This window comes from Magallana gigas, chromosome 5 (genome assembly GCF_963853765.1).
Source record: "Magallana gigas chromosome 5, xbMagGiga1.1, whole genome shotgun sequence".
NCBI lineage: Eukaryota > Metazoa > Mollusca > Bivalvia > Ostreida > Ostreidae > Magallana > Magallana gigas.
Window position 1 is genome coordinate 54,401,207 of NC_088857.1, and position 22,136 is coordinate 54,423,342.

General features: G+C 34.8%; 2 protein-coding genes across 9 annotated transcripts; one reads left to right on the forward strand and one right to left on the reverse strand.

Annotated features, from left to right (window-relative positions):
• Positions 1 to 326: 326 nt before the first annotated feature.
• Positions 327 to 10,904, reverse strand: LOC105325892 (ras-related protein Rab-32). Of its 5 annotated transcripts, none has more exons than XM_034459297.2 (6): positions 10,762 to 10,904; positions 4,736 to 4,861; positions 4,248 to 4,326; positions 3,343 to 3,524; positions 2,377 to 2,520; positions 327 to 1,611 (listed from the first exon to the last, which is right to left on the reverse strand). In XM_034459297.2, exons 1-6 carry the CDS (start codon positions 10,762 to 10,764, stop codon positions 1,498 to 1,500), a joined length of 648 nt encoding a protein of 215 aa, XP_034315188.1. In that variant the 5' UTR covers positions 10,765 to 10,904; the 3' UTR covers positions 327 to 1,497. The 5 variants fall into 5 exon arrangements, with proteins under 5 accessions (XP_034315188.1, XP_034315167.1, XP_034315183.1 ...); XM_034459276.2 differs by lacking the exon at positions 10,762 to 10,904 and adding an exon at positions 9,948 to 10,119; XM_034459292.2 differs by lacking the exon at positions 10,762 to 10,904 and adding an exon at positions 8,661 to 8,817.
• Positions 10,586 to 17,667, forward strand: LOC105325891 (solute carrier family 22 member 18). 4 transcript variants are annotated; one of them, XM_011425635.4, is made up of 10 exons: positions 10,586 to 10,744; positions 11,236 to 11,484; positions 13,432 to 13,675; positions 14,304 to 14,436; positions 15,225 to 15,325; positions 15,496 to 15,591; positions 15,729 to 15,841; positions 15,923 to 16,024; positions 16,121 to 16,241; positions 16,513 to 17,667. In XM_011425635.4, exons 2-10 carry the CDS (start codon positions 11,263 to 11,265, stop codon positions 16,677 to 16,679), a joined length of 1,299 nt encoding a protein of 432 aa, XP_011423937.3. In that variant the 5' UTR covers positions 10,586 to 10,744; positions 11,236 to 11,262; the 3' UTR covers positions 16,680 to 17,667. The 4 variants fall into 4 exon arrangements, with proteins under 4 accessions (XP_011423937.3, XP_011423934.3, XP_011423936.3 ...); XM_011425632.4 differs by lacking the exon at positions 10,586 to 10,744 and adding an exon at positions 11,055 to 11,148; XM_011425634.4 differs by lacking the exon at positions 10,586 to 10,744 and adding an exon at positions 11,107 to 11,125.
• The last annotated feature ends 4,469 nt before the right edge of the window (positions 17,668 to 22,136 follow it).

The window sequence follows — 22,136 nt, forward strand, 5'->3', positions numbered from 1 at the left end:
ATTGTGTTTGCCAGGGGGGGGGGGGGGGGGGGGGGGGTCCGAGGCATATTTTCGCGATAATTTTACTATGTAAATTTAATAAATTTTCATTTTCCAGGGGGGGGTCGGGGCCCCGACCCCCCCTCTAGATCCGCGCATGCTTTATCCTACCCCCCTTCTGCCGACCGTCAGGTGAAAATCAAAGTACTGAGGGTACTGTCTTTCATATGTACGTTTGTATACCTCTTAAGGCTGAATTCTCTGTTAAACGACAGTCCTTTGGCAACTAGCTTGATTCTCTTTCATTTGTTCTATGGTATTAAGTGTGTTTTATTGGTTAACATGGCTAAGTATATGCCTTTATTAAAATCTTTCAACATTGCATCGACAGTATACACTATCAACAATAATATAAAAATATACAGCAGATAAAATGTATATAGATAAAAAGGTGCGATTGGTTGAAAAAGAGCCGACACAGTCCCACGACTGAGCTCTGGTTACAAGAACACACACCATCACATACTCCATTCATCTCTCTCTCTCTCCCCCTCTCTCTCTCTCTCTCTCTCTCTCTCTCTCTCTCTTTTCTCTCCCAGAATATTCTTTCAATGATGAAGGACATGTTAAAAACACTTAAAAATTTCAAAATTTGTAATGAATTACAGCAAGTTTACATGTACAGAGTTATCTATATTTGCCCTACAGTGTATGCTATCAATAGAATAAAGAGAATAGGAGAGGTTATCACCCCTTTGGAGTAGAGCAAAGAAAGTTTTCAAGACAAGAAAATACAATAGTACATCTAATATTTGCCTCCAAGAATTAAGTGTCGTATTTAATATCACAACCAGTCTCTCTGAACACTGTGGTCCTGAGCGCTGCTTCACACCATCACATGGATGACCCCTAACAAACCACTCGGTCAGAAGCACGCAGAAGAGATGAGTATTTTGATAGCACATTTTACCTTACAGAAAATAATGAGCACAGTTCACATCTATTACAACTGATCACAGGGTAGGTAAATAATAGAAAATTTTATCAAAAATATTCACTTAAAATTTTTCATGTGCCTAACATTCTATAATCACACTCACTTAGGCTATCCATCTGTTTGTTACTGAGCATAGGAGCCAAAATCTCTCCCTGATTTCGCATGCAGAAGAAGCACAACTTAAAAAATTAGAAACAAAAAAAAGAACCCACCTTGATTGTCTTCAATCTCTTGTGATAGACTTTAGAGCAAAAGGCAAAGAAACAAAATGATTTTGAAGAAAGGAACAAATACATGTGTCAGTTAATCAGTATGTGCTGCTCTGTCACACACAATGCATCACAATTAAGTGTGTGGAACACATATACAATCAAAGTATCAAAAAACTAGTTCACATCTCTTCTTTTAGAAGTTTAAATAAACAAACATGTTTGGCTTGCCACTCAGAATACCCTACTATACAATTCACTCATCCATAACATGTTCACAATGTGTTCATTCATGCATGTCTTGATAAGATATCAGCAGCAACCCGACTTTTCTTTGGGATTTTTGATGTCGCTTTGTCGGCTGCCCAGTGTGATTTTATCCTGATCCTCTTCTTCTCGTTTGATATTGCTGTCATTTTCTAATATCTGAAATACAAGTATGTGTATACAGAACAAATTTCACAAAGCTCTTTTTCTATTATAAACTTTACAACAATTAAGAGAATGAAGTCATTAAGGTAAATGTATAAATTCATAATGTTCCCCAAAGGTAAATTTAGGAATGAATCTAACCCAAAAAGGTGTATGCATGAATTGATCATTCCCGTAAGGTTTACTAGTATGTTGTGAATTGACCATTCCCCTAAGGTTTACTTGTATGTTGTGAATTGACCATTCCACTAAGGTTTACTTGTATGTTATGAATTGATCTTTCCCCTAAGGTTTACTTGTATGTTGTGAATTGACCATTCCCTTAAGGTTTACTAGTATGTTGTGAATTGACCATTCCACTAAGGTTTACTAGTATGTTGTGAATTGACCATTCCACTAAGGTTTACTAGTATGTTGTGAATTGACCATTCCCCTAAGGTTTACTAGTATGTTGTGAATTGACCATTCCCCTAAGGTTTACTAGTATGTTGTGAATTGACCATTCCCCTAAGGTTTACTAGTATGTTGTGAATTGACCATTCCCCTAAGGTTTACCATTCCCCTAAGGTTTACTAGTATGTTGTGAATTGACCATTCCCCTAAGGTTTACTAGTATGTTGTGAATTGACCATTCCCCTCTGATCTGTTCTGTACTAGTATTTGGTCTTTGCTTTATCTGGTTCATATAATAACAGGTTTGTGCTATATGTGGTTTGTGCTAACTATTTGGTCTGTGTTTCTATATATTGTTCTACTCACTCGCTGCACTAGGAATCGAGCACTGTCATCGATGTTGATATTTTCTTTGGCTGAGGTCTCAAACCACCCAATGAAGCCCTTCTCTTTACAGAAATCGTCCATCTGGTTGGAGTTGTTCACTACACCTTCCTTTGTCTGGTCACACTGACAAACATAAATAGGCTCATGTAACAAATCCTGACTCAAAATAAAGCCATTCATTAACACAAACATTTAATGCAAACAAGGGGGATAGGGTGGAAACTGCGTCTAATTTGCTATCTAATTTTTTTCTTTTCTAAATAAATAAACAGCAACATCTTGTATAAAATAAAAACAAATAAAAAGCTGACTTATTCTGAATTAACTTAGTGTTTAAAAAGAAAATAGAAATCAAATTTCAATGGCAATATGGCAACATTATGCATCCATAAAAGTTACTAATATCTCGAATACAATGGATATGTCGAAGTGATTTGTAAGTCGCCACCACTTTTTTTACTCCTGATATCTCAATTACTCAGATATCTTTAAGTTTTTAAACAGTCCCATCTAGTTCGAGATAACGAAGTTTGACTGTATCTATAAATCTCATCTTAGTAACAAAGAGCCACAACATCTTACATAAATGATAAAATATTAAAAGCTGGCTTATTCTGAATAAAATTATTATCAAAAAAAAAACAACACACACACACAAAAATAGAATTTCAGATTTCATACAAGGGCAATTTGGTCTATTGTAACATACATGTAACATACATGTAATTATTTGAAGAAAAACAATGAGACAGTATTGGGTTTGGAGGCACTGTCTGAGATTAGCCCTACCTTATTGGCCAATAGAACACAAGAAACATGATCTGTCTGAGATTAGCCCTACCTTATTGGCCAATAGAACACAAGAAACATGATCTGTCTGAGATTAGCCCTACCTTATTGGCCAATAGAACACAAGAAACATGATCTGTCTGAGATTAGCCCTACCTTATTGGCCAATAGAACACAAGGAACGGGACTGCCGTCGGCCAGCTGCACCTTACTGTCAAGGTCAGTCTTCCACTTCACCACCGCATCAAACGTCGACGCTCGTGTCACATCAAAGACGATGAAACAGCCCACAGCCTCCTTGTAGTATACCCGTGTCATGTTACCGAACCTCTCCTGACCTATATAAGGTTCAAACAATCAAACTAATTCCTCTATCTACTGATCAACAAACCTTTTATTATTCCATAATCAAGGAATGTTGCTCCTGACCTATATAAGCCATTATAAGGTTCAAATAATGTATGAATGAAAATCATTCCTGATCAAGAAAAGCCCAATTATATTATAATCAGGGAAAGCTGGTTAAACTAATACATTAGGATACAAGAGACCCTGGTAGTAATACCGGCATTATTATTTATTTTTTACATATACAAATTAACATCAATACGCGATGCGTCTTTGCTAACCAAGGGTTTACAATCCGTTTCTGTATCTTCGCTAGCCAAGAGAGGAGCAAAGTGGATTAAAAACCCTTGGCTAGCAAAGATGTATGTGATGATCTATTTTAGAGTTTGCTAGGGTTGTGTGTATAATATTTTCAAAACTTATGAGTTTATAGCAAATATAAAACACTGCTAGTTAATACCGTCACTTAAAATCAGATGAAGTTGTTGATCGACACTGAGATCATTTATTCAGACTGTGTACAGTCTCAGGCATACTGTACCAGTACACATATTGACCTACAAGCTCATGCTGCAATGTTTTAATAGCAATGTTACTTTCTAATACATTTGGTGTATTGAACCTTACATAAATTATAGTCTTTTGATCTTTAAAATTTTGGTCCAGATGAGTGATAGATCTTAAAAAATCTGATGGTCATTGTTCATAAATACCTGCAATGTCCCATAACTGCAGACGAACAATTGTGTCGGCATCCCAGTTTAACACCTTTAAAGCAAAGTCCACTCCAATCTAAGGGCAAAGGTCAAGGTCACTTGCAACAAACTAGTGTACAATCATATGAACTATAATTTCATTTTAATCCCCTTTAATAATTGTATTATTTCCTTAATAAAAACTCTTGAAAAAAAAATATCGATATAACTAAACATGTAAACACAACTGAGGAAACTTTTCTCAAAATAATTTGTTTTCATAAGTGATTGATTTTTTCTGTGAAGTGTATGAAAGGACAACAGATGGGAAATCATTTTCAGAAAATATTTCATAAAAAGTTGTAATGATATGATTGTGAAACAAAAAGACCCACTAGATTCAAACTCAAGACCTTTGACTCTCTGGACCAGTGACATGACAACCAGCAAGCTGATTAGTTACACTTGACTGGCTATTTTGTGATGTGTGCAGTAGATAAGGATACAGTAGCTCTGTAGTGCTGGGAGAAGAACTGGTGGACGTATCTCTTGATGATGGAGGTCTTGCCGGTGCCGAGTTCTCCGATCACCAGGATCTTGTACAGGTGTTCCTTCTTCTCCACACTTCCTGCCTACAGTCAACCAAAAACAAGTATTAACAGGATGTGTACTGTACAAGAACTGATACTGATCTTAAGTCCTAATCCTAAGCTGTCTAAAGTTAATTCTACCCTTAATAAACTCATCTCCAAATTACAAAACCAATGAGGGAAAGCAAAAAATTAAATTAGAAATCAACATGATATACCTAAGATGTTCAGATCCATAGTATTCATCTGAAAATGAACAACAACTGATGACGTCATCACAGATTAGCGGGCTCTAAATTGTTACCTAATATGCCTTTGATATCTTAACATTATACAAGTTCTAATGAATGAAAATAAGTATTACCTAATTTACCGTACTAAATAAATTGCCAAGCTTTGAAATTATTGAAAAACACACTGGCAGTCTCGCACATGCTTACTGACCATGGGCCGACTCGGTAAACTTTTTTCGTTTTCATGAATATTCAAATCTCAATAAATCAATGAGAGAGCCAACTCTTTACTTTTTGAAAAATTAAAAATGACAATGAAGATGTGATAACATGACATTGTTGATAGATCCATGCCTAAAAATTATCACAATTGGTGAGAATTCCTCTTCAAAAGCGTAAAGGAACCACTTCAAAAGCGTAAAGGAACCAATCGGAAAAAGAGCATAACTTTATCATGAACATGAGAAAATTTCAATGAGTGGGTTCATGACCAATAAGCGCACGCCAAATTGACAGTGGGTATCCGACGATGAGCTTTTGGATGCAAAGTCAATATTTCCACTCAGCATATTTGCATAATATAATTAATCTTACAAAGTAGCCATATGGTCCAAAAACAATTGACTTTGGGAATACGGTAGGAAATTCAGCAATTTGTCTCCTGGTTAATAAAACCTTTATTGTAAATGTATCAGTCACCAGTAATTGTGGTCTCTTGCAATCAGATGTGATATCAATCAAGTATGACAATGTATAAATCAGGAATTTGAAGAAAAAAATGTCACTTTAAGAAATGCTTTTTTCATCAATACAGTGTAATGATGTCATTCCCAAATATTAAGTCTCATTTGTGTAGCAATGGGTCATCAAATATCAACAAATCCCAATATGGCAATGAAATCCCCATACAAAACAACAAAATCCCCTTACATTACAACAAAATCCCTATACATAACGATGGAACACTTTCACAGAGGAATGGAAGCCACTAACAGAGAAATTGAGGACTAATATAGACGAATGTCATAATGGAGTGTTATAGACAACTGTTACACAAAGGAGTGTTATAGACAACTGTTACACGATGCAACTGAAACTCTTACAAGTCTACAAATAGGATTGCCCTGTAATTCATGCTTATAGTCAAAGCAACAGTACCCTCCTTATGGCAACAGGATTCCCGTATAACTATAAAAATAGCATCTCCTTAAAGTCATAGCAACAGGATTTTGTTTGAATAATATCAAAGAATCTCCTTTTAGTCATAGAAGTAGGATATATCTAAAATCACAGCAATAGAATCTCTCTATAATCAAAGCAGAAAGATCTCTTTAAGGTCATAGCCACAGGATTACCCCATTCAAGCCTTCAGCCCTGTAACATTTGACTTACCATATCTATAAACAGAAGGACTGGTCTAAGTGAACGAGGGCTACTTCACTTCCTTGATGTCGTGCATTGTGTTATAAATGTTTGATTGGCTCAGTCCACTGATAATGGGGCTCATCTAGCCTGTACCCACCCTTATCTGTCAAACCATACCAGGTACTTATATGTAGTAGATAAGTGAAACATGTACACTAGTGCTTAAAGGACAGTTCTCCATTCAAATGCAACATTGACCATCCAGTCTATATCAAATGTCCAACTCTAATAGAATCTCATACTCCAAGAATATTCCATGGGTTGACACCCTTGCACTGTCTAATATTTTGTTTCACCAAGAGAAAAAAACTCTTAGTGATGACAACTGTCAACTGACGCAAAAATCTGTGACCTTGGTATCAACACTTTACATTTCTAATTCATTCATTATCTGTCCTGTGTTCACTCTTGCAGAATTCATTCACTAGCTTTCATGTGACTCCATCTGTAACAAGGTCATTAGCACGTCTTTACTTATATAAGCACTTTAATCAGAATCATTATTCATGTACATAAATATTTCCCCTTTCATTGATCACATACATGTACAAGCAACACAGTGTTCATAACATTGAGAAAAGAATAATGACAGTTGTGAAGAATGGAGGAGAATTAAAGGACACATCCTACCATAAGATGGAATCTTCAAGCACTGTAAACAATCTAGGAATTGATTTTTTTCAGTTTTTTTTCAAATTTATAAACTGTTTAGATCTGTGTCACATGTTAGAGTCAGGTGGGCTGTGTGTAAAGTCACAAGATAATGAGTTACAGAGTGTTGTACATCACTCATTCAGAGAGACAAGTTATGTAACTGGATGTAAGTACTTCTGTGGGAGTCCCACTCTACATCCTGTGCAAAGAGGTCCATCCCCTACTACTAACAACTACTAATCTGGCTATTAACCACAGTTGACCGACCACCATCATATTTAGGACCACTAACACTCCTTGTTTCCCCTGAGTGTGGTGTTTGCTGTTAGCTAAATAGCTTCTGTATACACTGATATACCTCCCAAAAATCAGAAAATTGTTTTACATATGCAAGATATCTTTAATTAGTAAATAAACACATACAGGGTGATATTGTGTTTATGTAGATTGGTACTGATAAGTGACAACCATCTACAGCCTAGGAACATCAGTCTGATAACACAACAGTCAAATCACATACATGTATATACAACGTAATATTATATAATAGTGCCTGTTTGTGAGGGTAACAGTTCAAATTGACACCCCAAAAAAACCATTGTCAACCGACGCGAAGTGGAGGTTGACTTTGGATTTCGAGGAGTGTTGATTAATTCAACTGTTATCCTCCCAAACAGGCACTATTTATTTTATTATACTGAAGGTCAATTTTAAAGAAAACTTAACTGCTTTTCTATAGGAATGACTTGAATTCTACGGTGAACCATACGTGCATCATTTACGCGCATTTAACAATTCGTTATGTTACCCGTTGCCAAGTGTGTTGCTAACGCTGAGGGTAATAGAACGGATTATCAACTGCATCTAAACCAATCAGATTTCAGTATTTAACATGAAAGTATAATAAAACATTATATCACTTCCTGTGCTTCCTATTAAATGAGCTTAGAGAATGAAAAATGACTGGTTTCTGTATATCACTTTAATCCTATGTTCTGTCCCTACAAAAGTTTACTTTGATCTGGGTCCATTACATTATTTCAAAACTCAATATCAAAAATTCAGTTACATATTGATTACTAGTAAGTAATTCTTCAGGTAATTAAAAATCTTAACAGTGCTTAAATATTTACTGTATAAGGAATAATCATATACATGTATAAGAAAATAAAACTTCTAAACCAATGCTACTGATTTAAAAATGTCAACTCTTGAATGACTTGATTATCTGATTATCAAATAGAAAGTTGTATATATCAATCAAAATAGCAAAGGAATGGAAGAAAGCTCTGAAACTTGCTTTTCTAAACCATTAATACCTACTGTTTCCATTTGCTTAATTAACCCAACAATAGGATAGCAATCCCATTTAGAAATACACCTCAACACCATCAATTACTGACAGTGCATGAGACAACAGATAATTATCTGTTTCCTTGATGTGAGCAGGTAAAATCTGAAGATCATACATTAAAGCTAAACAAACCAAACCTAGCCCTGGTCCACAGATAGGTAACAAATACACGTACCTTTCTGATTAAATCTGCATTAACATTTATAATGGAGTTCATTTTTACAGCACAAACTGATGACGGATTAGAAGTTAGAACATCCCTAGCTCAGATCCATTTTGCACAAGGTCCTAGATAATAAGGGATGAAGTCAGCCCATTGTTTTGTTGTCACAGTGTATAATGAAAAACAGAGCAGTAAGGAAGTGCTGAATCTCACAGCCCTCCAGGAAACAGGGCACTCTGGGGGACCCCGAAACAATGCACAATATCAGTCATTCAAAAAACTTAAAGACTCAATTGAGCTAGCTCAGATCACTGAAACACACTAACACTTTGTTCTCTCTACCAGTGTCTGGTCTATGTCATTATTTGTGTGTGCCCTGTCATATTGATTTAAAGGTGTTTTACATCCCATTCAGAATATTTTACGGATACTTGAATACAGTCATCCTTATGGTAATGCTCAAGAGTTTTCAGTATCTACTGTTATTTAGTTCTAAAAACTTATTTTTACATTGAGCATGGAGTTATTTATTTTTAAGACATTGAGAAATTAGTACTCTAACAGTCTGATTAAAACCACCCCCTTCTTCTTACACATGAAACAGTATCATAAACTTCCTTTTACTTTGGTTCATTGCTGACAGCCTTGAAAAGTAAGTACCATAAAAAGAATGAATATGAAATCTTATCTCTTGTGTAAAATTATTGTGTTGTGTGTGGGTGTGTAGGAATCAATCCGTCTGTGAATCTAAAGAATAAATTACCCAATATCAAGAGAAAAAATTAATAAAATGACTGTGTTAACAGTACAATTAAATAAGAAGTCAGTTAGAAATAATAGAAAAAGAATATATAAAAACCTGGTCTACACAAACAAACCTAAATAAGAATAGGTAAGTAAATGACAATGTCAGCAATATTGAAAGACCTTGACAAGAATGACACTATAGGCATATTTAGTTCTGACATACTTCATTTACTATTGCCTGTCAAGATATTTAACAGGTATAACAACCCTCCATCTACTCACTGAATTACACAGCATAAGTTAACACATAGCTCAAGTAGAATTACTTTCAATTATTGACAGTGTCAGTATATTTTCAGATTGATCCAGAGTAACAAATTCTTATCAAGATTAGATTGATTTTAAAACAATCAAATGAGATTACTATTCAATAGTAAAAAAGATACATGCATTCAGAATTCTCATCAGTAACTACTGCCAGTACTGGTACCTGTATGTCTGAAAGGCCTGAAAGATTTACCTGTATATTTGACAGAAACCTGAAAGATTTACCTGGATGTCTGACAAAGGCCTGAAAGTTTTAGGAATGGATTCCACTGGTTGCCTATTTCCTTCATGAACCATTTTTGCAGAAATGTTCACCACAAACTATCAGTTACTCCAGCTAGAGCAATCAAAATACTGAATTGACAGAGAGACCCCAAGAACAAACCAACATAATGTTCAGCAGACATGCGTGGTCACATGAAGAGATTCTCAAGGTTGCCAGGGAATCCAGACAGAATTAGTGTAGATCGGGTCTTGTGACTCATGGTGAATTGACTTCAACTTATTCAGAATGGTTTACTATGCTCCAATTCACCTAACCTGTCAGAGAACCCTCTGATATACATGACCTCACGTGCACCTTAGACAATATAATACAGTTGCATGGGCACTCTCTCAGTAGATTGAACAAAGTGTCTGCGTTTATAAATAAATCAATTTGCCAATGCCACTTCCAGTGTTTAGAAGACATATTACTGGGTATTACTATAGTATACAAAAAGGATGACTGACTCATTGATATTCAACGGGTTAAATAAAAGTAATGTGAAGTAAAGTTCAAGAACTAGGTCATGAGATATCATAAGTTAGGTAACAAAAACAAGTAATTACATCAATCATGTTTGGTTAGTCACTTAAATGTCATTCCAGATAATGACCCCATTGACCATAATCTCATGTGACTGATTGCCATACTGCAAGAACCGGTTGTATAGAAGGTACTACTTGCTAACCTCCTGATGATGTGTAGTCCAGTGTAGATCGGGCCTCTGTGGACAAATCAAATCACAGGGGATATGAATGTGAGTGTTTCACTTACCATGATGCACCTCCAGTTTCCCTAAGCTCTTAGGTCATAGAAGAGGATGTTATCTCCTGTTACTTGACCACACTACCTATTTTCAGTTGACTATCATGTGACATGTTTGTTTTGAGGACAAGTGTGCGATTGTCGTAAAATGTTGTTTAGCTAAGTTTGATAAATATTTAATAAATTTGATATGTTCCAAGGGCAAAAATAGTTTTTATTATCCTTTAAACCCCTTTTCAACTATCATGGTATATTTGCTACAGCAAAATGTTTTGCGACAATGTTCCACATTTTTGACAAACACCACTATCTAACAAACGTTTTAGAAAAGCTTCTTATAAAAAAGAAAGTCAAGGGACATATGGACTTTGATTTAATTTGTTTTACGTGGAGAAAGTATAACTATTTGATTTCTTATTGTAATATTTCAATCAATAGCCCTCTTTATGTCGTATTTAAAATAACAGTTATGTTATTCTGTAGTAATCGTTTGATACACCAAGTGAGAACATGGAGACTCGATCATCTGCGAGAAGAAAGCGCTTAAACGAAATGGGAGGAAATGGAGACTTTACACCGGAAACGTCTGAGAAAAACACCTCAGTTCCGCATTTGACATCCACCGGTGACATAGCGATCGGGAAATGGAAGTTCAACAAAGTCATACTCAGTACCCATTTTAACATATTTTTATATGCGACATGCTTTTGGATCCAAATAGGCACTTTGCCTGTAAGTTAAAATTTCCAGCTATTTTTGATGAATGATTAGCGTTGGTTGTAGCGTTTATTAATGCAAAATTATATTAGATTTATTTGAATTCAGAGAATGATTACCTGTAATCTCAGCGAGATTCGTCGAGACTGAAAATTTTTTGACGGACGTCTCTTCCGAATCTCAGACCAGTGCCACACAAAGTGATTCGGGAAAATTTGCCCCAACTTCGGTCGGTTGTTATGATAGAAATACGCTGAATTAAATCATCTGCTCGCTTCAACTTTTTACTTTGAACATCCCTTTAACTCCCTATCAACATAAAATGTTAGGTTCCTACCGTTAAAAGATTTATATCCCACAAAATATGAACTTGTTTATTTTTCAATTCATTTCCACACTCATTCACATCTCCAATGCTGAAGAGTTCCAGTCAAGGTCACACATAGCCTGTTTCAGAATATGTCGTACTCAAAGATTTCAACCTTATCATTTTATGAATATTGCATTATAAAATTAAAAGGTTTAGCTGTAAATACCGGATATTTCCTTTTTATTTATTATTAATTCCATATTTTATTTTTTTGGCAAATAACTTGACATCTAAATGCATTAATAAAGTTTCTGTTTGCCCTACTATAGTTTTCTATGTAAAACTACGAATACGACATATTCTGAAACAGGCTATGTGTGACCTTGACTGGAACTCTTCAGCATTGGAGATGTGAATGAGTGTGGAAATGAATTGAAAAATAAACAAGTTCATATTTTGTGGGATATAAATCTTTTAACGGTAGGAACCTAACATTTTATGTTGATAGGGAGTTAAAGGGATGTTCAAAGTAAAAAGTTGAAGCGAGCAGATGATTTAATTCAGCGTATTTCTATCATAACAACCGACCGAAGTTGGGGCAAATTTTCCCGAATCACTTTGTGTGGCACTGGTCTGAGATTCGGAAGAGACGTCCGTCAAAAAATTTTCAGTCTCGACGAATCTCGCTGAGATTAGATTACCTGGTACATGAATATAGACAGAATAATCGTACCGTGACCATGCTACACTCAGGTCACAGTAAGAATTCGTCTCATACTGGCAATGCAGCAGCCTCGGAGCGAATCTGCTTCACTTCAATTTTAAGTCAGTTAAAAATAATCTGCAGAGGAAAAACAGATTTTTATACATCACAAACCTTTTCGAACATGCAGATGTAGTTAAGTTCACAAAATATCCATTTAATTGGTTGTACCAAGGCATTTTCTTAATATACCGGTACGCGTTTAATTTTACCTGCCATACTGTCGGAAATGTCTCAGATTTTATCTTTAACATGGCAACCGTAAACAGTGAAATTTCAAATGTGATGTTAAAAGTGGCAGTGATTTTGTTCCCAAAACAGGTAACATGGTAAAATGGAATCATGAAAGGGCAACATTGTAGGTATTTGAGACCAATCATATGGAAATTTAGGTGATATACAATATGGTATTTTTTTTTTCATTTGCTATGAAGCAAGTATAGGAGACGAATTTATCGTTAAACCGGGTCCATAGGACATCTGTAATTTTAACAATAGAACACTCTATCTAACATGAATATGATGTGCAATGCACTGAATTTTAATTATGCATGGTACACAGCTCACCATAAGGAGCCAAAGCACTAATGAACACAGTTTTTTCAGCAAAATCTGTTAGTTTTATCAGAATAGCTGAATACTGTCACTTTGAGTAAGTAACACAGTCAAACAGAAGACAATATTGCACCACTAAACTGTCTCACAGTGTCTCACCAGGATGTGATTGTCTTTGGCACTAGGGAGTCGAAACATGGTGGCAACAGAAATCTCCATATGTCCTTGCATTTTAGATTTACAACAAGATGAAAGGAGAATAAAACATTTAAAAGTATTAATTAAGTATTTAATTTCAATTCCATTATATAATCCACCTTGATTTATTTTCCAGTACTTGACAAAGAAACTGGGAGTGGATCCGGTGTTTTTTGGATACCTGCAGACTACCTTTGCCGTTGTACAGCTATGTGGTGGCCCTGTGTATGGAAGGTTTGGAGATATGTTTGGGGGAAGAGCAGCCATGGCTCTTGCCTTTGCTTGTGCATCAGTGTCATATTTTGTCCTTGGAATTGCTGACACTTTTTTCTGGCTCTTCCTTTCAAGACTGCCATCAGTCTTCATGCATGCCATGCAAGGTGAACATTGGTTTTATGATAAGCAATAATTTATGTGTCAACTAAAGTAATGCTCAAGCTTAGACTAGGCAGTTATATTCCAAATTACTATGAAATCGGTTGAGGAAAATAAGTTCTGATATGAAGTAGAGTACAAACTGAGTAAAGTAAGACAAAAAACTGTATTATATATTATTGTACTTTCATGTTTAATACATGTACTGAAATCTAATTGGTTAAACGCAGTTTATAATCTGTTCTATTACCCTCAGCACTAGCAACACACTTGGCAACGGGTAACATAACAAATTGTTACATGCGCGTAAATTATGCGCGTACGGTTCGCCATAGAATTCACGCCATTTCTATATAAAAGCAATTTAAAAAATCTCTAATATTAAGACATTCAGTATAATAAAATAACTAGTGCCTGTTTTGGAGGATAACAGTTGAAATTGACACCACTCGAAAACTGCTGTTGAATATTGAAAATCTACTTCATCAAAGCATCAGGCAGTTGAGATTTTAAAACAAATGCCTTGATAAATATCTCTGTACATATAAACGTTTTCAAGGGGGGGGGGGGGGGGGGTCATTTTCAACTGTTGCCCTCCCACACAGGTACTATTTATATGGTGTTTATTCACAGGTGGGCAGATGATTGTGACAGACCTGGGGGAGGAGGGGCAAAGAGCAGATGCCCTGGGCAAGCTAGGCCTGTCCTATGGAGTGGGCATGGTTATTGGGCCCTTCTTGGGAGGATTAGTCACAAAGTTCTTCAGGTAATTGTATTGGTCCTTGATGAGAAACATGTTGAAGTTGAATCATTTATAATCATTTACTATGTATGTGTATGTGCACTGGCTATGAAAGTGTAGATATGTTATTGTTTTCTATGCTTCCTTGATTTAAGTTTATTATTATGCTGTCATCTGAATATGCATTCCTTACAAATTTGGTTATTGGTAGTTTTTAGGGGATGTTTTTTAAAAGAACTGTGTTAAGCTTTTGGGAATGAAATTGATCTCAAATCCTGTATTGTTAATGTAAATGTTAAAACAAATCTACACTGTAAATAGCTGCCAAAGTTGTGGCATGTGGTAGACAAATACAGTGGGGGTTTTTTTTTTTTGGGGGGGGGGGGCTGGTATTTTAATAATTCTACATCATCTCTTTCAAATTGACCATTGAGAAAAAATGAATGAGATTGATCAATTTAATAAACATCATTACTATCCAAGAGAGAAAATCACTGCTTTAGAAGGAGGAGAGATGTGCAGTGTTGTCCTTGGCTAGGGAAATAGCTGTCAACAGTTGTATTTTGTATACAAATACTGTGGTTTCATTAATATTCAAAGCCATCAATTTTTGTGGATTTAATGAAAATCACAGTTTCAAGGATACCTAAATTCATGGCCAATGACCCAATCAAACACCCTATGTTCATAGAAATTGCACTTCGATGAACATTTAATTTCATGGATCAACTTAACAACAAAATCCACGAAAATTGATATTCAACGAATAATGATGAAACCACAGTATTTTGTATGTCATTTCTCTGCTGTAGTGAACAGACAGCTGCCTTCGTGGCATGTATAGGATCCGTCCTCAGTATTGGTGTTGTGTGGGTGTTTGTTCCACAGAGGACAAAGAAGTCTCAGGGAAAAGGTAAGTATCCCTTCAGAAAACTGTCCTTCATTAGAGTATTTAGACCTTTCAGAGTGCTTCTGGATAGAAAGGGCTGGGTTTCTGTCAGCAAGGAAATTCATCAACAAATTGTCTGTTTTGAATTGGGAATTGTAATACCCATGATGATATAAATATATTTCTTCTTCCAGAGAGCTCAGGGTCAGCAGTGTTTAGTTTGAAGAAAATCCTGGCCCTGGTGACAGCCCCAGGGGCTGGTTTCTTACTCTTTATCAGAATGTTGGCAGGTAAGTTTATCATTGGCATGGAAAATTATAAGCTGAAATATGAAATAAATGATGTAGTAGACATTTAATTGAATTAATGTCCTGTTTTGTTTACAGGATTACCATTTAATTGTATTAATATCCTGTTGTTTTTACAGGATTACCAATTGGAGTGTTCCAAAGCATGTTCTCAGTGTTTGCCATGGAAACCTTCAAACTGCCAGCCGAACAAAATGGATATTTATTGTCATATGTTGGGGTTTTAACTATGGTGTGTATTGATATTACGATATTTTTATAAAGCATGCTAGAGTTTTCCCCCTTAGTTTACATCTCTTTATCACTGTTTCAGATTGTACAAGGACTGGGTGTAGGAGTTCTAACCAAGAAGTTCTCAGAAAATGACATTTTGAAATGGTCCTCATTCCTTTTAGTTTGGTCTTATTTAGCACTGGTAAGATTTTGTTAGTATATCTACATTAAGACAGAATGTCCAAGTATCTACTTCCAGTCCTAATTGACAACTCCCTGTGCTACCTGTTTTCTGTAGGCTTTCGTGACAGACGTTTTCCAGCTTTGTGTAGTTATGGCCCCTCTGGTGGTCGGGCTGGCCTCGTCCAACATCGTAGTCAGTAGCGCCCTCACTAAGACAGTGTCAGACCAAGATACAGGTAAGTAGGGAGGACAACTCTGTACAAGATATGCAATATCATGTAGGAAAAGGAAACAAATTATGAAAAAACCATTGTACAGATAGGAATAACTTCTGAGATGTAAATTATTTGCCACCAAATGGTTATTTAACATTTATTATTATTCAAACACTGCTTAATAAAGAGAAGAAATATTACAATTAATAGAATGTTAAATATAAAAATGCCTAGAAGTTTGATAATAATCAAACCAAAGTTAACTGCTTCCTGATTTGATTTTTGTTTCTAGGTGCAATGCTTGGTCTGAACATGGCAGTGAACTCACTCATCCGTACCATATCACCGACAGTAGGCGGCTTTCTGCTCAAGTCCTATGGATTCCAGTCTTTCGGTTATTTAGGATTTGTAATGCTTGGAATTTCAACAATAATTCTATTTATAAAACTCAGACAGTAATATTTAGAAGGGCAATTTTTAGAATTATTTTTTTATTGTTACTTTATTAAATTTTTCAGTAATTTATTGTGAATTTATGATCTGTGACTTTTATCTGATGAATTATTTTGTGGATGAGAACAGTTGAATAATATACCATTCATCAAGATATTTTAAACAGTAGAAAAATTTGAGGATTTCAGCCTTGAGATCCAACCTGAAAAAGCAGTTTTATCTATAGATGGGTGGTAGGCTTGTATAGAGCAATAGTTGTTTTAAATATTTGACAATATGTGTTTAATTATTTTCCACCTCTGACAGACTCAGCATTTCCAGTATGTGTTAAAATAACTTGGTTGATGGAATATGGTTGAATTGTGTCCGAATCACTTCAGATTTGTTATGCTTTCTTCTGTTTTTGATTTGTTTTATATTTTAGATTGTTTTCTTATTGTTCATATCAAGACAGGGTGATAGCATGTGTTTATAAGGAAGACCTTCCATTGATTGATAAACCAATAACAAGGCATTTCCACTTAATATGAAATTTATTATTTCAATAAAAAAAAATAGAAAAAACTGACCTACATGTCTGGTTATTGTTAGGCCCCTGGATGAAAGTTCTTTTGAGATTCAGTGATAGTGCTTCCAGTATTATTGTTTGTTTTTTTTGTACTTCTTGACAGTAAACAGTAAAAAAAATTATTAGCATTATTTTGTTCAGAACTCAGAAGTCATTTTTATATATGTAATACAACATTCTCAATTATTTTACAATTATTCAGTTTCAATAGGGATTATTTTCAACATTGATAAGATATATGTTGTTGGTAATGACTCTGAATAAACTAAATTGCAGTACAGCAATCATGAATAATTAATTCCCTGGAACCAAACTAACTTTGTTATAATGTAGGGATATTAAGTGGTATATTACCCAGTACTTGTTATTTAAACAATTAGAAAGAATACGATGAGATGCAATAAAAGTGACTGAATCTAAAGAATTGTTTGAGATTCATTGAACTGGTGTAATAACCTTATGTTACCATCTGACTGTTGCCATTCAGTCACAACTGATTTATTTCAATCATATCACAAACCGGCCAATACCTTTGTAGTTAAGTACTTTTTGTTAACTTGTAGTTCCATGTAACTGATATTCGGTAACGACTGATTGTTAACTTAATAATACCAACAAACTGACATCTTTCAGAAACAACTGATTGTTAACTTAATAATACCATCAAACTGACATCTTTCAGAAACAACTGATTGTTAACTTAATAAAACCGCAAACTGACATCTTTCAGAAACAACTGATTGTTAACTTAATAATACCAGCAAACTGACATCTTTCAGAAACAACTGATTGTTAACTTAATAATACCAGCAAAATGACATCTTTCAGAAACAACTGATTGTTAACTTAATAATACCAACAAACTGACATCTTTCAGAAACAACTGATTGTTAACTTAATAATACCAGCAGACTGACATCTTTCAGAAACAACTGATTGTTAACTTAATAAAACCGCAAACTGACATCTTTCAGAAACAACTGATTGTTAACTTAATAAAACCGCAAACTGACATCTTTCAGAAACAACTGATTGTTAACTTAATAATACCAGCAAACTTTCAGAAACAACTGATTGTTAACTTAATAATACCAGCAAACTGACATCTTTCAGAAACAACTGATTGTTAACTTAATAATACCAGCAAACTGACATCTTTCAGAAACAACTGATTGTTAACTTAATAATACCAGCAAAATGACATCTTTCAGAAACAACTGATTGTTAACTTAATAATACCAACAAACTGACATCTTTCAGAAACAACTGATTGTTAACTTAATAATACCAGCAGACTGACATCTTTCAGAAACAACTGATTGTTAACTTAATAAAACCGCAAACTGACATCTTTCAGAAACAACTGATTGTTAACTTAATAATACCAGCAAACTGACATCTTTCAGAAACAACTGATTGTTAACTTAATAATACCAGCAAAATGACATCTTTCAGAAACAACTGATTGTTAACTTAATAATACCAGCAAAATGACATCTTTCAGAAACAACTGATTGTTAACTTAATAAAACCGCAAACTGACATCTTTCAGAAACAACTGATTGTTAACTTAATAATACCAGCAAACTTTCAGAAACAACTGATTGTTAACTTAATAATACCAGCAAACTGACATCTTTCAGAAACAACTGATTGTTAACTTAATAATACCAGCAAACTGACATCTTTCAGAAACAACTGATTGTTAACTTAATAATACCAGCAAAATGACATCTTTCAGAAACAACTGATTGTTAACTTAATAATACCAGCAAACTGACATCTTTCAGAAACAACTGATTGTTAACTTAATAATACCAGCAAACTGACATCTTTCAGAAACAACTGATTGTTAACTTAATAATACCAACAAACTGACATCTTTCAGAAACAACTGATTGTTAACTTAATAATACCAGCAAACTGACATCTTTCAGAAACAACTGATTGTTAACTTAATAATACCAGCAAACTGACATCTTTCAGAAACAACTGATTGTTAACTTAATAATACCAGCAAACTGACATCTTTCAGAAACAACTGATTGTTAACTTAATAATACCAGCAAACTGACATCTTTCAGAAACAACTGATTGTTAACTTAATAAAACCGCAAACTGACATCTTTCAGAAACAACTGATTGTTAACATAATAATACCAACAAACTGACATCTTTCAGAAACAACTGATTGTTAACTTAATAATACCAGCAAACTGACATCTTTCAGAAACAACTGATTGTTAACTTAATAATACCAACAAACTGACATCTTTCAGAAACAACTGATTGTTAACATAATAATACCAGCAAAATGACATCTTTCAGAAACAACTGATTGTTAACTTAATAATACCAGCAAACTGACATCTTTCAGAAACAACTCCAAACACATTACTGAAAACATTTCTCAAACAGCATAGTTGACATACCGGTATATCTTTTAAGTAATCAGCACTTACTTATTGTAACCATATAACAAATATCTTGAATCAACAATATGTCAAGATGGCGAAGATGCTTGCATATAAGTTATACCATAAATCGTAACATTTTAGTATTTGAAAAAACAAATAATTTCATATTTTTTCTACATAAATTTGGATCCCCAATGTGCCCCCTTACTCCTGCTGATGATCAATGATTTTTAAAAAGACATTTTTCTTTTAAAAAATTTTTATTCCCCCCCCCCCCCCAACCAACTGTGGCCTCACCCTAGCAACGAAGATCGTGATTATGACAAACTTAAATCTACACTATTTGAGGTTGCTTTCACTAACGTTACACGTTTTTGGTGAATTGGTTTTGAGAACATTTTTTGAAAATTTGTCTCCATATCTTCCTATGTAACAATTCGATCCCCCATTGTGGCTCGGCCCACCGTACCCCTGGGACCATGCTTTCAACGAAATTGAATCTACATTACATAGGATGCTTCCACTCAAGTTTTAGTTTTTCTGACCAAATTTGGTTTAAGTTGGCCTAGTAGGTGATTTTGGAGAAAAAATCGAAAATGTAAGAAGGGGTACAGCTCAGGTGAGCGAAAAAGTAGAGAACAGCGTACATGCCATAGTCTTTTAATGTCTCAAGTCAAGCTAAATGGACGCAAACGAAAATGAAAAAAAACAACTTACCGTTCTGAAAGAAGAAAAATTACTTCAGCAGCGGCGTCAAAATAACTAAAAATTATGTGTTTAATGTATTTTGAAATATAGCGTAAAGCAATCACACCATGACAAGAGCGGGACCCTTTCACGTTTTCCTTTGAAGTGCATTGACAAAACATTGTTAACAGAAGGACTCCAAATCGATGTCCCTGTCAATATTAGCCCCTGTTGCTTTTTATTTATACCGGTATTTTAAAGACAGTCAATTATTCATGGACATTTATATATAAGCTTTCGCTAAAAAGCGTGGAGTGGTGTAAATTATCAATGAATTTTTCTTCATGGCACCAAAAATATTTTTTCTGCTTCTAGATAGTGATCAATACGTATTACTTGGAACAAGTTTTCATGGAAGAAAATTTTTTAAGTGCGCCAACTTTTTTTTTCTATGAAAAGATAAGATAGCGCAAATGCCCATTTTGGTTTAGTCGTAGAATAAAATTTCAAATTTTTTTTTTTTTCAACTAAATCTTTTTGATAATTTTATAATACAAGTTTGCAAAAGCACAATTTCTCTCCCTCTATATATATATATTCGGTTTTTAATATTCTAACAAACGATAAGGAAAATAACACATGCATTGCCATACGTTTTAGTGGTATCGAACCCACAATCTAAAGAGCCTAGTTATGTAAGTTTACCTAACTCTAACCACTGAGCCATTTCAGTTACAACAAATTGCGTCGTTTTAATGCTATATGCGACGAATTTACGGACTTGTATCATTTTTCTGAAACGTTCAATTGTTGGGATACAAAATGACATTTTTAATGTATAGTGGCTCATCTCTCCACATTTTTATTGTTTGAAATCGGTCGGTTTTCCTTTATACCTATTTAGACTATGACAAAAATATAAGCACAGACCCACTCTTTGAAAAACAAGAGGCCCATGGGCCACATCGCTCACCTGAGGAACAAGAGGTATGATAAAATCAGCTCAATGGAGTCATAATACAAACTATCTGGACAATGTACAATAATTCATGTAAATCCTGTATAAATAAAATCCATTTTCCCCTTGATATTCTTATGTTTATAATCATTAGTCCCTTTTCTAACAGGATGATTTTATAGTCATATCATATGTTGAGTATTGCAGATCTAAAAAAGATCCCTAACAATAGTTTATATATGGGATATAAACGTACATCAAACTCTGAACCTTCTCGTGAGGCCAAAGAATTGTCCTGGGGCCAAAATCTTAACAATTATAAAGAATCATCTGGCTGAATAGTTTCTGAGAAGATTTTTAAAGATTTACCCTATATATTCCTTTGTTAAACTTTGACCCCCCCCCCCCCCATTGTGGCCCCACCCTACCCCTGGGGATCATTATTTTCACAACTTTGAATCTACACTATCTGAGGATGCTTTCACACAAGTTTCAGCTTTCCTGGCTGATTAGTTTCTGAGAAGAAGATTTTTAAAGAATAACTCTGTTTATTCCTATGTAAAACATCGACCTCCCATTGTGGCCCAAACCTACCCCCAGGGGTCATGATTTTCACAAATTTGAATCTACACTACCTGAGTATGCTTCCACACAAGTTTTAGCTTTCCTGGCTAATTAGTTTCTGAGAAGAAGATTTTTAAAAATTTACTGTATATAATCATATGTTAAACTTCGATCCCCCATTGTGGCCCCAACCTACCCCCAGGGGTCATGATTTTCACAACTTTGAATCTACACTACCTGAGGATGCTTCCACACAAGTTCCAGCTTTG

Coding starts and splice junctions, on each gene's coding strand:
- LOC105325892 (XM_034459276.2), bottom strand. CDS start 10,019: ATGGTTCATGAAGGAAATAGGCAACCAGTGGAATCCATTCCTAAAACT. Junction 4,862..9,947: donor GGCCTTTGTCAGACATCCAG/GTAAATCTTTCA, acceptor GGTTGACTGTAG/GCAGGAAGTGTGGAGAAGAA. Junction 2,521..3,342: donor GTGTTCTATTGGCCAATAAG/GTAGGGCTAATC, acceptor TATGTTTGTCAG/TGTGACCAGACAAAGGAAGG.
- LOC105325891 (XM_011425635.4), top strand. CDS start 11,263: ATGGAGACTCGATCATCTGCGAGAAGAAAGCGCTTAAACGAAATGGGA. Junction 15,326..15,495: donor AAAGAAGTCTCAGGGAAAAG/GTAAGTATCCCT, acceptor TTCTTCTTCCAG/AGAGCTCAGGGTCAGCAGTG. Junction 16,242..16,512: donor AGTGTCAGACCAAGATACAG/GTAAGTAGGGAG, acceptor TTTTGTTTCTAG/GTGCAATGCTTGGTCTGAAC.